Here is a 12,969-nt window from a genome sequence, read left to right on the forward strand (position 1 = left end):
ACGGCGGGTTGTGTAGCCTAAAATCTGTCTTAACATCCCATCTCAAACCAGCCTCTTTTTTTTTTTTTTTTTTTAATCAGGAGAAGGAAGGGTAGGTGAGGGGTTTGGGGGGAAAGTTTAATTGGAGAAGGGGGCAAGGGGGCGGAGGGGCGATCTTCCTAGTACTCCTCTGTCTGTTGATCAACAGTTCTGGGTCCTGAACACGGCCTCCCTGGAACACAGTGGCTTGCAGGCCCCCTGGGGCATAAAGTTTGAATTGCTTGTCAAGCTCCTGGAGTCAGTAGGTCACGTTTTGCAATTTCTGGAATAACAGCTTTCATCAAGCGTTAGTCACTGGAGCCTGCCAACTAAGGCTCCAGTCTTTAACTCTTGAGTTCCCTGATCAACAAGAGAAGAAAGGCCAGGACCTTTGCAGCTCTGGATTCCTTCCTTGGTGAAAGGGAAAAGCACGCTCTACGTGTCGGTGGATGCGTATCACGTAAGTGAAAAGGGCAAGGACTTTAGGAAAAGGCCTCTGACGAGGGTGGCCGGCAGGGAGAAAGGGAATGCAGGCAAAACCCCTGTTTGAATAGTGCTTCTGTCATTTTTTTAAGCCATAAAAACACACACGGTTTGCCTCCTTCCAGTCCTTTTTATCAGTGGGTCCTGAAAATGGTCAACTCCCCAACTTATCAACGAGCCCCTACGAATAGCTTCTAGAGCAAGGACTTCCTGCTTGCTCCCCTTCTTCAGGGTTTCCCCAACTGCGGGACCCCCAGGGGCAGAGTCCGCCAATTGCTCCACAGTCACTGTGCCGCCCAAACCTGCCGTGGTCCGCGTTCCCCCAACTCCTGCAGCCGGGTTATTGTGACCCCAAACAATCGCTCCTGCTGTGTCTTCAAACTCAAGCGCAAAGCTACTCTCCCTCCATAGTTCTACTCCGGAAAATTCTGCCCCCAAATTCTGTTCCCCAGCCCGAACAGCCACAGGCAACCGCAGTTGCCAAATTCCAAACATTCCCCTAGCAGGGTCTCCCAGCTTTCATTCCTTCTTGCCTCACCACCCCGCCAGGGGCTGGGGGGGGGGGGGGCGGGGGTCCCGCAAGACTGCTCGGGCCCTGGCTGGTGTGAGTCCCCGCCTGTGAACCGAGGGTCGCGGGTTGATCCCCAATCAGGGCGCATGCCAGGTTCCAGGTTGGGGCGTGCGAGAAGCAACGGATTGATGTATCTCTCACACCTCGATGTTTCTCTGCCTGTTACTCCCTCCCTTCCACTGTCTCTAAAAATTAAAAAAACAAAAACAAAAACTGCTTGGTTACGCCCCTGCCAGTCAGCGATTGTCTCACACCCCCGTGGCTGCCAATCCACAGCAGCCATGCAGTCCCACCTCCTCACCTGGAGGGGACATTCCCCCGACTGGGCACAGCCCCAGGGGGGTGGGGCAAGACCAGAGTCAGCCCTCCAAAGCAGGGGAGACCGAGGCCCCCCAGCTTCCTACCCGCCCCTTTTCCTCCTACCCCAAACCCAGAGGTCCGGACTGCCAGCTCTTCCTTTCTCTCAGGAGTCTCCATCCCCAGCCTCCCTTGGCCTCCGAACTTTTAGTGCCGGCCACCCTCCTACTCCCCTAAGGGCGGAGAAAATACTGGAGGCCCTTGGGCTTCATCTCCCGCGTTATCTCCTAATTAGAGCTTAATTGACTCTCCCCTGCGAACCCTTTAACTGGGTCACTGGTGAAGCCAACCTGCACAACTCTTCCCTGGAGCCCCCAGCAAGAAGCTCCTGCTGCAAGGTTTGCTGGGAGTTGCAGTGCCTCGGGAGGAGGCCAAGCGTAGGGCTAGAGTGGGGGGCACGGGGTGGCAGTACGGATCGAAAATAAATGTAATGATGACCTCCTCCTTTTGGCTGCACATTGCTTTTTTTTTTTTTTAAAGATTCTCTTTATTTTATTTTTTAGAGAGGGGAAGGAAGAAAGAGATAGAAACATCAAAGTGTGGTTGCCTTTCAGGTGCCCCCTACTGGGGACCTGGGTGGCAACCCAGGCATGTGTGCTGACTGGGAATCAAACCACCAACCCTTTGATTCATAGGCCAGTGCTCAACCACTGAGCCACACCAGCCAGGGTTGCAAATAGCTTTTATGGGAATCTGTGCGGTGGTTTGGCATACCGGTAAATGAGCTGAGTGTCTAGGGTTTGGGGCTGCCCCTGAGAGGCAGAGGGAAGAAGCTGGAATTTGGGAGGCTGAGTCTGGGGTGGGAGAGCCCTAGTCGGAGAAGCCCGACTTGGAAGGTGGGTAATCAGGGACGGTGTCAGGGGCCTCCAGAGGGGCACCATGCTCGACTTTGTACCCATAGCCCAGCTCCGCACCCCCAGTCATGAATAGTTCAAAACCGGTGCAGAAGGTGGCTTCGGAGGCCAGAAACACAGCGGCAGCGGCCACCTCGGCTGGATTGCCCATGCGGCCCAGAGGCTGGAAAGAGACCAGGTGAAAAGGAGGTCACGGGGGAGCCCTCACATGCCGGCCCATACCACCTGGCCCTGGCCCCCACCCCTATGCCCCATCTCTACCTGGGATAGTATGCCCTTCTGGACAGAGGCCTTGGGGTCCGGCTGTGTGGCTGCCAGCTCCTGCCACATTGGGGTCCAGATGTTTCCTGGGGAGATACTGGGGGAAGGGAGGAGAGAATGGGGCGGGTCTGCCAAACACACACTTCTCCTTTTGGGGCTCACCCCCAGTCTTTCCACTTCCCCCAGGGGCCTCGCCGCCCGCTCCCGCTCAGAGCTGCTCACCAGTTAACTCGAACACCGTATTTACTCTCATCCAGGGCCAAGGCCTTGGTCATGGCCGTCAGCGCCCCCTACAGGAGACAGGGGCGGGGCGAAAGCTCATTCCCAGAAAGATGGGACTCCCCCTGCGTCCTCACCTCCCGGCCTCCAGGGTCAGGCAGGGGCATCACAACGGGAAAGGCACATCCTCCCTGAAGGCTACCTTGGGATGCACCGGGCTGGCTTGCTCTCTTTACATTTTTATTAATTTATTTTTAGAGAAAGGGGAAGGGAGAAAAGGTGAGAAACATCAACGTGTGAGAGAAACATCTATCAGTTGCCTCTCACATGCCCCCAACCCAGGAGCTGGCCCACAACCCAGGTATGTGCCTTGACTGGGAATCAAACCGGCCACCTTTTGGTTTCCCGGACAATGTCCAAGCCTCTGGGCCACACCAGCCAGGGCTGGGCCTTACTTCTCGGGAGACACTTGGTGCCTAACAACACGTCACAGGTTTTTTTTTTGTTTGTTTGTTTGTTTGTTTTTTAAATAATATTTATTTATCTTTAGAAGGGAAGGAGAGAGGGAGAGAAATATCAATGTATGGTTGCCTTTCTGGTGTACCCTCTGCTGGGAACTGGTCCCTGCTGGGAACTGGCCTGCAACCCAGGCATGTGCCCTGACTAGGAATTGAACTGGCAACCCTTTGCTTCACAGGCCCGTGCTCAATCCACTGAGCTACACCAGCCAGGGCACGTCACAGGTTTTTATGCCTCAGGTCGGAGGCCCCTAGGGGGCCAGGAGGGCCGGAAGGAAGAAGCGGGGCGGGGGGGGGGGGGGGTGCCCTGGGGGGGGTGCCCTGATGACCTACCTTAGAAGCCACATAGGTAATTCCCTGCAATTGGCCAGTGGCTCCAACCAAGCTGGAGATGTTGATGACGTTGCCCCGGCTCTTCCGCAGGTGGGGGAGAGCGAGCTGGGGAGAGACAGGAAGCAGAGTAAGCAGCCAAGGCCCTGGACCTCCCCCAGCCCAAGGGAACACGCGCCAGAGTCTGGGACGATGGCCGCTGTCCCCGGTGGGCCTTGTAGGGACAGCATCCAGAGCGCCCTCGCGCTCGGCCCAGGGCCTGCGGGTCTCTGGGTCTCCGTGCTACTTCAGGAGTCTCTCCTTGTGTGGAAGGGATTTTCCTCCGAGTCTCTTCCCCAGTCTGTTTCTCCCCCGTCCTTTTTCTGCCCCCTGCCCCTCTTCTGGGTCTGCGTGTGTTATTCAAACTCCTGTCCACACGAAGAGAGAAAAGTACAACATGGCTGCTTTTTTCTTTTTTCCAAAAATAGGAGGAAGCTCTTTTACCCATGGAGGGGAAGACTGAGTTTCTCTGAGTTTCAGGGAGAGCTCCATGGTCAGAATGTGGGAAATGGCCTTCAGGAAATGAACCCCATAGTCTGCCAACTTCTCCCCTAAAACTCCCTGGCTACCTGGAGGTGCCTAAACTAACTCTCCCTTCCTCTCTGTCTCCCAGTTCTTTTCCTCTCCGTGACCTTAACGAGATTCAGACTGTGTGTCTTTCAGCCCTTGTTTGCTTTGGGCAGCTGAACTGGCCACCCAAGGCCTCTTCCTGCTACCAGAGACGGACACACACACACAGGCCAGCTCCCCCCCCCACACCGGGGTTCTCAGAGTGGGAACCGAAATTGGCTGCCTCCCCAGCTCCCCCCACCCCCAGCTCTTTCAAACTTTTACTCTCTCTGAACCAGCCTCTGCACCGTTCTCAATGCTGTCTTCAAACACCTTCCTGAGTGTTCCGACCTCAGGGCCTTTGCACATGCTGTGCCCTCTGCCCTCAGTGCTTGTCCTAACAGTCATGCAACTCATTCCTACGGTGACCGGCCACCTTGCCTTGGCCGGGGCTGAAAGGTTTCTGGGGACATGAGACACTCAGTCTACGGTTTCGGTGCTAAGCTGGGACAGTCCTGGGTGAACCTACTCCCTCAGCAGCTTCAAATCCGGTCCAGACGTCACCTTCCCTGACCATCTGCAAACCGCCCCTCCCCCCAGGTCCCCATCCCACTTCCTGATTCCTTTTGTCTGTGGCCCACAAGCCATCTGACATGCCGTTTATTTATTTTATTTTTATTACTTTTTAAAATCCATTAGAGAGACGGGAAAGGGAGGGAGAGAAACATTGACGAGCTGCTTTCCCTATGCGCCCCCAACTGGGGACCAAAACCCCCAACCCTGGCACATGCCCTGACTGGGAATCGAACCCGGGCACTTTTTGGTTCGCAAAACAACGCCCAAGCAACTGAACCACACCAGCCAGGGCACCACATATATTTTATTTGCTTCTTTGCTTATTTTCTGGCTGTCCTACCAGCATGCAAAAGCCCACAAGGGGACGGCTGAAGTTGTTATTTTCTTTGGCATAAAGTAGGTGCTCAGTATCTTTTGAACAAGTGAATGGATTTACTGAGGACCTGTTCCGGCCCGGCCTGTCGTCAGCAGCACAGAGGAGTTCATTTAGGAACAGAACCCGGTGACTGACAGGCACAGGGGTCACATGACACCTAACAGAACCAGTATTTGCAGCCCCCGCTGTCTGAGGCCAAAATAACCAAATAATTTCTTTCCGTTTTTATTCATTGGCTTCTAGAGAAAGGGGAAGGGAAGGAGAAAGACAGGGAAGAGAAATATCGATGTGGGGTTGCCTCTCATGCGCCCCCAACTGGGGACCTGGGCAGCAACCCAGGCTTTTGCCCTGGCTGGGAACTGAACCGGCGACCCTATTGATTCACAGGCCCAGGCCCAGTCCACTGAGCCACACCAGCCAGGGCCCAAATAATTTCCGACCACTCTAAGTGCTAGGAACTTTAGGAGAGTGCGGCCGGAGTTGGGGGCGGGGTGAAACTGTGATCCTCCAGCCTCCTCCTCAGGGACCTGCCCCATTCACCGCCCCCCACTTCCGCTCACTCTCAGCCTTAAAACCCTCCCTCCCTCCCTCGGGCCTGGGACTCGCTCTGCCAGCGCCCCTCCCCCTGGCCCTGTCCAGCTGCAGCCCTATCTCTCCCCTCGATCTTGATCGCCTCCACTGCCTAACTCCCTGGCCACCCCCACGCTGCGAAGGAAAGCGAGTGCAGAGTCTCGGTTCACTTGCCCCCCTCATCCCCCCCCCGTGGAGGTCACAGCTGCTGCTGAAAAAACATTTGGCCCACACTGCCCTTCCCAATCCTCCCACACATCCTTGGACACGTCCTCCCTGCCCACCCCCAAGGTCGCCTCGTAGCTACATCAAGGACTTGCTGTACCCTCGCTGGCCTGACGGGCCCTCCCTCCCTCAGACAGACAGCCAATCTGCTGAGCCCGGCTCCGGCCTGACTCCACACTGTTGGGGTTCCTGGGTCCTTCTCACTCTCCCAGCTCGGCCTAGGGAGCCCCTTGCTTTGTTGGTTTCCCACCAGCATCTGCGGAATCGCCCTCGGACCACGTGCTGCAGCCCCTACCCCGCCCCCTGGGTCTCCATCTCAAGGTCCCACTTGCAGAAATCACCCCATCGCCTCTTCCTAAAACCTGCCTCTCATCCTGGTCTCCTTGGACGTGGGGCCCCCTACCGTCCTGCTCAAGCCACAGCCTGGGAGACCCGGGAGTCTTCCAGAGCCTCCCTCGGCCTCAGTTCCTCATCAGATCCACCACTTTCTTGCCCAAACACCTGCCATGGCTCCCTATGACTCTGGAGATAAAGACCAGGCACCTGGCATGGCCCTCAAGGCTTTGCAACCGCTCCCTGCACCAGCCCCCTCTCACCGCCAGGCCTTTGCACAGGCCGTTCCTTCTGCCAGGAATATTCGCACCTCCCCGTTGCCACATCAAGGGCCCACTGTACCCTTATTGGTCTGACTCTTCCTCCCCGACCCATTATGCGCCGGATCCAGAGAGCCCCCTCTCCCACCCCGCTAGTTAATGCCACTCATCTTTTGCTTCCTCCGGGAAGCCCACCCGCCCTGACCCCCAAAACAAGCCAGTGTCCCTGTCACAGGTCTCTCAGAGCCAGACCTGTCTCCTCCCTACACAAAACACCCGCCCCCCCGCAATGCGCCTCTGCATTTATTTAATATCTGGTGTCCTGTGACCATGAACGCCACGAGGAAAAAGACCACATGTTGTAGCCCCAGCACCTAGTACACTGCCTGACACCTACTTAGGTTTATTTACTGATCAATAAATAGATGAATGGCCCTGGCTGGTGTGGCTCAGTGGTTTGAGTGAAAGCCTGCCAAGCAAAGGGTCGCCGGTTCAATTCTCAGTCAGGGCACATGCCTGGGTTGTGGGCTGGGTCCTCAGCAGGGGGCGTGTGAGAGGCGACCACACATTGATGTTTCTCTCCCTCTCTTTCTCCTTCCCTTCCCCTCTGTCTAAAAATAAATTAATTAAATCGTTTAAAAAGTAAACAAAACATTCTCATCCATTGGTAGTACCTATGAGGTTCTTTTTAAAAAATTTTTTTTGTTGATTATGCTGTTACAGTTGTTCTATTCCCCCTTCATTCCCCTCCACCCTACCCCCCGTCCCCACCATTACTCCCCCTTTAGTTTATGACCATGTGTCTCAAGTCCTTTACATTCTATATTTCCCATGCTATTCTTGCCCCCCGTCTATTTTCTATCTACTGTCTATGCTACTTATTTTCTGTACCTTCTCCCCCCTTCTCCTCCTCCCACTCCCCTTTTGCTAACCCTCCTTGAGATCTTCATTTCTAGGTTCTTAGTGATGAAATTACATGATGTGTGGGTAGGAGAATGTGTGAGGCAATGGGTAGAACAAGTTTATTCCCGCCCCCAAAAATGTATTTATTTATTTTTTAGACAGGGGGAAGGGAAGGAGAAAGAGAGGGAGAGAAACATCACTGTGTGGTTGCCTCTCATGCGCCCCCTACTGGGGACCTGGCCCACAACCCAGGCATGTGCCCTGATGGGGAATCAAACTGGCAACCCTTTGGTTCCTAGCCTGCCAAGTTCAACAAAGTGCTTATCATCACCAAGCTGGAAATGGAGGTGGTGGTTCTTTTCCTCTTACAATACCCCCAGTGGGTTCTGCCCCAGGGCCTTTGCACATTCTGTTCTTAGTGAGTGAAACACTCTGTACCCTATTTCTCCACTTCCTTCCCTCCCACTCAAGGTCCCACTCAGATCTCGCCTTTCCCCTTGTACTTCTCCCAGGCTCCGTTTGCCCAACTCATATTTCAGAGACCTCACGCTGACTGAAGTCGCCGAGTCACATGAAACAGAATGGGACAAGGTCCATGGTAAACAAAAACGGCTTGCAGACAGCAACCTCTGTGCCAGGTGTGTTCTAAGGGCTTGGTGGGTTTTTAATTAACTCCCATTCAATTCTCAGAACCACCTGGGAATTAGGTACCACGATGAGCCCTCTTTTCCAGGCAGTAAAACTGAGGCACAGAGAGGTTGAGTAACCTGCCCAAACTTGCCAGTCGGCAGTGCCAGAGAAATTAGGCCAGCCGGCCCTGGATCAACCCTTTACTCTCGCCCACTCGCAGATAGCAGAGTCAGGGAGCCAGTGGGGGGAGGCGGGGGACTCCGGTACAGAGAGAGCCAGGCCACATTTAGCCGACTGCCTCCCTGCCCCGTGGGTCCAATGTATCAACTTTTCAAGGGAAATGAAAATCCAGTTGCTATGTAAAATCGCTTTTAAATGCTGGAGATTGAAACACACACAAAGCTTTTTTACGGGCTGTGGCGTACAGAAGGTGAACAGAAATTGGGGACAAGAGCCAGGGTTCACCGGTTGAGCAGGGAATGACCCAACCGGGGACACTGTACCTGTATCTCAGATGAAACCTTGAAGATAGCACCGGGGCTTTCCCCACACGGGTGACCCCTGGCCCGCTGCCTGGGACCCCTCCCATCTTGCTGTCTACGCTTGCCTCTCTGAGCTCCTCCAGCAAGCTGGTGAGCTCCAAAATGACGTCTCCAGGCCTGGACCCTCACCCCAGACCCAAGAATTCCACTCAGCATGCCCTCCCACCCCACCTGCTCCACCCCAGGGGTCCCCATCCCACACTTGCTAAGCAAATAACAACAAAAATTTCCTTCTATCTGGAGTTCGCGCTCATATCTAGTCTATGAGGAAATCCTGACAATTCTACCTTCAGAATGGGCCCAGAATTGGCAACTTCTCACCAAACCCACAGCTACAAGGCTGGTCAGATCCAACATCACCTCCCATCTGGACCACCTACAAAGCCCCGCCTCCCCCATTCAGCCTTGGACCCATCTGTTCCTCACGCGGCCGCCAGAGGGCGCCAGTTTCTACTCACAGCAGTTCCTGTCCCCCAGCTCAGAACCGTGCATGGCTCCCTGCTCACTCCGAGAATTAAAAAAAAAAAAGCCCTGGCTGGTGTGGCTCAGTGGGTTGAACACCGCCCTGTCAACCAAAAGGTCACCAGTACGATTCCGGGTCAGGACACATGCCCGGGTTGCAGACCAGGTGCCCAGGCCAGAAGCAACCTCACATTGATATTTCTTTCCCTTTATTTCTCCTTCTCTTTCCCTTTCTCTAAAAACAAATAAATAAAATATTTAAAAAGAAGTGCTGTGATAAAAAGAAGCATGCTGTTTATCATAGAGAATGAGCATGTGTGGATAAGGGTCACATAAGCAAGGATGGTTGGGAAAGGTCTTTGGGCGGAAGTGGCGTGTGAAGACAGATGAGAAGCAGGGGGCATTATGGGAAGATTCAGAGGAAGGGTACAGAGATGGAGATGCTCTTTGCTCCTAATAGCTATTGGTGGGGCGGCAAAGCTCTGACTGCCTATTACTGCCTTGCCCACCACCCCAGGAAGGTCCTGAAAGGTTCCTAAGAAGGCAGAGCTATTCACCTACCCAAGCAACTTGGGTTGGATGTGGGAATTTGCGCCATTTCTTTTCTACAAAGAACAGAGCCCTTGGGGAATAAGACTAAAGCGAGGCACAGAAAACACTCTGCTCGTAGACAAAGTAGATCCGACGATCTCAATGTCAGGAGGCCACCTGGCCTAGGCAGCCAGGGCCCCAGCTTTTACCTTGGTCAGGGTGTATGGCCCCAGCAGGTTCACCTCCAGCAGCTCCCGGAATTCCTTTGCAGAGGTCTCCTCAGGCCATTGTACGGGCAGGTCTAAGGGCAGGGGTTGGAGAGAGAGAGGAGAGAATGAGGAAGCCACGTGGGCAGGAGAACCAGAGGGAAATGGGGGTGGCGGGGGTGGTGGAGGAGGGTGGGGGGCCCAGGCAGGGCTAGCAGACAGGGGGGTCGGGGATGGTGAAAAGAGAGGTTGCACAGCAATTAATAAAGAAAGCAGTGTTGGAGCCAGAAGGACTGGGTTCGAATCTCAGCCCTCCCATTTCCTGGCTGTGTGGTTTGGGGCAAGTCCCTTTGCCTCTCTGTGCCTCAGTCTTCTCATCTGCAGAGTGATAATAACCCCTCTCGAGCTTAGAAATGTCACAAGTCAATATTTGTGCCTGACACATAGGGCCATAATGTGTTCATTAAATATGGTTAACTCTTGAACAACACAGGTTTGAACTGCATGAGTTTACTTACACGCATATTTTTTTAAAAAATAGACACTCACCCCACTGTATCTGGGGTTCATACCTGTAGATTCAACCAACCACAGATAAAAAAAGAATAACATTTTTAGCCCTGGCTGGTGTGGCTCAGTGGATTGAGCGTCGGCCTGCGAGCCAAAGGGTGGAGGGTTGATTCCCAGTCAGGGCACCTGCCTGTGTTGTGGGGCCAGGTCTCCAGTAGGGGGCGCGTCAGAGGCAACCACACATCAATGTTTCTCTTCCTTTTTTCCTTTCTCTAAAAATAAAATATTTTCTAAAAATAACATTAACATTTTTTTTAATTTTTAAAGATTTTATTTATTTATCTTTAGAGGGGAAGGGAAGGAGAGAGGGAGAGAAACATCAATGTATGGTTGCCTTTCATGCGTCCCCTGCTGGGAACTGGCCTGCAGGGAACCTGCCTGCAACCCTGGCATGTGCCCTGACAGGGAATCGAACCTCGTCCCACTAGGGGGCGCGCAAGAGGCAATCACACATCAATGTTTCTCTCCCTCTCTTTCTCCCTCCCTTCCACTCTCTCTAAAAAAAAATCATTAAAATCCTCAAGAAATGAAATATAGAAACTGAGGTCTGGAGAGAGACTGAGGTTTGGAGAGGGGCGCTCACCCCGCTGGCGCAGGAGGGAGCCCAAATGGAAACACAGGTCTGGGGGTTCCACAGCTGTCCTGCCCTGTCCGAGAGGACGGAGAGGAGGATGGGAGAATCAGGGGCAGAGAAAAGGGGAAACTGAGGTTCAGGAGGAAGGGGTGGGAAGCCAGGAGGTCGGCTGACACCGGTGGAGAATGGCCCTCCAGCCTCACAACTCACGGATGCCGGCGTTGTTGACCACACAATCCAGGCGGTTGAAACGGCGGATGGTCTCTGAAACGAGCCTCTGAGAAGAAAGAGGTCTTGTGAGTGACGAGTGTTGGCAGCCGGGGTCCCCAAAAGCAAGGCAGGGAAAGGAACGCCAGAGCTGGAGCTGAGGGGACAGGAGCTAGAGGAAGTGAGGGACTCCCCCAAGTCACCAGGCATGGCCGGAGAAGAGGAGACAGAAAGCCAGGGCTGCCCAGAGCCCAGAGGTCGCATTTGCCATCACTACTCCAGAGACCCTGGACCCATGGGAGCAGATATGAATGAGATATTGACTAAAGGGAAGGGTCAGAAACCCTGGGGCAGGAGAGGCAAAACTCTTACGGGAAAAGACCTACTCGTTGTGAGGGACTCATGTGTTCCATTTATGTGACAGATGTGATAAGAATCTTGAAGACCGGGCGATAACAAAGGACCTACCCAGGAGACCCTGGACCCACCAGCAGAATCAGGGAGAGTCTTGCAGGCGGGGAAGGAGACTGAGCTGAAACCTTTGGGGCCTGAACAATTTAGCCAGGAGAAGAGGGAAAGGTAGAGGGAACGGTTTGTGCAAAAGCCTGGACAAAAGCGAAGCTTGGAGAGAAATGGGCCTTAGGGAGTGGGGACAGAAAATACGCTCACCTTCATATCTTCCTCCCTAGTCACGTCAGAGAGGATAAAGACAGTTCCTGGAAGCTCCTGCTCCAGGGCCTTGCCCCCCGCCTCTGCAGGCAAAAAAAGAGCTGGGGACCTGGACTCCTGGGGCTAGGGGAGGAGGGGCTGGGGACCTGGACTCCTGGGTCTGGGGGCCTGGACAAGGAGGGGCTGGGGGCCTGGACTCCTGGGTCTGGGGGAGGACGGGCTGGGGTTCAGGACTGAGAGACCCTCACTCACCCATTTTGTCACAGATAACCACTTTGGCCCCGCTTTCCACTGAGAACAAGAAAAGAACAGGTTACCCCAACAGAGACCTTGGTTAAGGCCTCTGCTGCCCTCTTGTGGTCATCTCGAGTGGGGCCTGTTACACAACTCGGCTCCCCTCGTGACCCCAGTCTCATGAGGACCTCCTAGAACAAAGGCCAGAGGCCTTGCCCACTCTGCTCCTTAGCTACTCCAAGTACCTGCTGGGGTTCCTAGGACCCCCATCGCTGGTTTCCGGAGTAAACCCTAAATCCACAAGAAATATGTTCCCAAACCATCCGTCGTCTTGCAGCTTTAACTGTGACCCAGAGAAAGGGAGTAAGGGAGTTTTCGACCTGCCAAACAGGCTTCAGGATACCAGTGCCACCGTTTCGTCAGCAAAGCGAATTGGGTTTTATAAGATCTTCCCACACTCGTTGGACCCCGGGTCGCTCCTCTCCCAGATTCCAGTACGCTACCAGCCAAGACCCTCACCGAAGGCTCGCACAATCTGGGCTCCGATGCCGCGCCCGCCCCCGGTCACGATGACCACCTTCTCGGCATAGCGCGATCCCGTGGCCATCCTGTCCGTCGGTCTCCCCCTCTGTGACTGACTCCCTCTGAGGCTCCTCCGAGCCTAAAAGTCGAGTGAGGCTCTGATCTGGAACCTGGGCACCCGGCCCCCTGGAGGTGGGGCGTTGCCAGAAACCCAGATACCTGGTAGTTGGGCCCCTGCCCCCTCCTCCGCGAAACTCAGTAATCCCGCCCAACCCCTTTGATCACACCTACGAGGTCCCTGCCCCTTCTTCCCTGATGACCCAGGATTCCAGACCCCAGCTCTGCCCCTTAGAGTCCCCAGTGACACAACCCCAAACAGA

General features: G+C 54.4%; 1 protein-coding gene and 1 long non-coding RNA gene across 2 annotated transcripts; one reads left to right on the forward strand and one right to left on the reverse strand.

Annotated features, from left to right (window-relative positions):
• Positions 1-126: 126 nt before the first annotated feature.
• LOC119043568 (uncharacterized) lies at positions 127-3,543 on the forward strand. Its single transcript, XR_005081455.2, has 3 exons — positions 127-1,767; positions 2,331-2,461; positions 3,022-3,543. It is a non-coding gene; the product is annotated as an uncharacterized LOC119043568 (long non-coding RNA).
• HSD17B14 (hydroxysteroid 17-beta dehydrogenase 14) lies at positions 1,925-12,798 on the reverse strand. Its single transcript, XM_037137538.2, has 9 exons — positions 12,587-12,798; positions 12,086-12,124; positions 11,834-11,916; positions 11,168-11,234; positions 9,817-9,908; positions 3,615-3,719; positions 2,767-2,834; positions 2,545-2,641; positions 1,925-2,446 (listed from the first exon to the last, which is right to left on the reverse strand). The coding sequence occupies exons 1-9, from the start codon at positions 12,672-12,674 to the stop codon at positions 2,240-2,242; spliced, it is 846 nt and encodes a 281-aa protein (XP_036993433.2). The 5' UTR covers positions 12,675-12,798; the 3' UTR covers positions 1,925-2,239.
• Between the last annotated feature and the right edge of the window lie 171 nt (positions 12,799-12,969).

The sequence above is a fragment of the Artibeus jamaicensis genome, unplaced genomic scaffold (assembly GCF_021234435.1).
Source record: "Artibeus jamaicensis isolate MK-2021 breed Jamaican fruit bat unplaced genomic scaffold, CSHL_Jam_final scaffold_804, whole genome shotgun sequence".
NCBI classification, from domain to species: domain Eukaryota; kingdom Metazoa; phylum Chordata; class Mammalia; order Chiroptera; family Phyllostomidae; genus Artibeus; species Artibeus jamaicensis.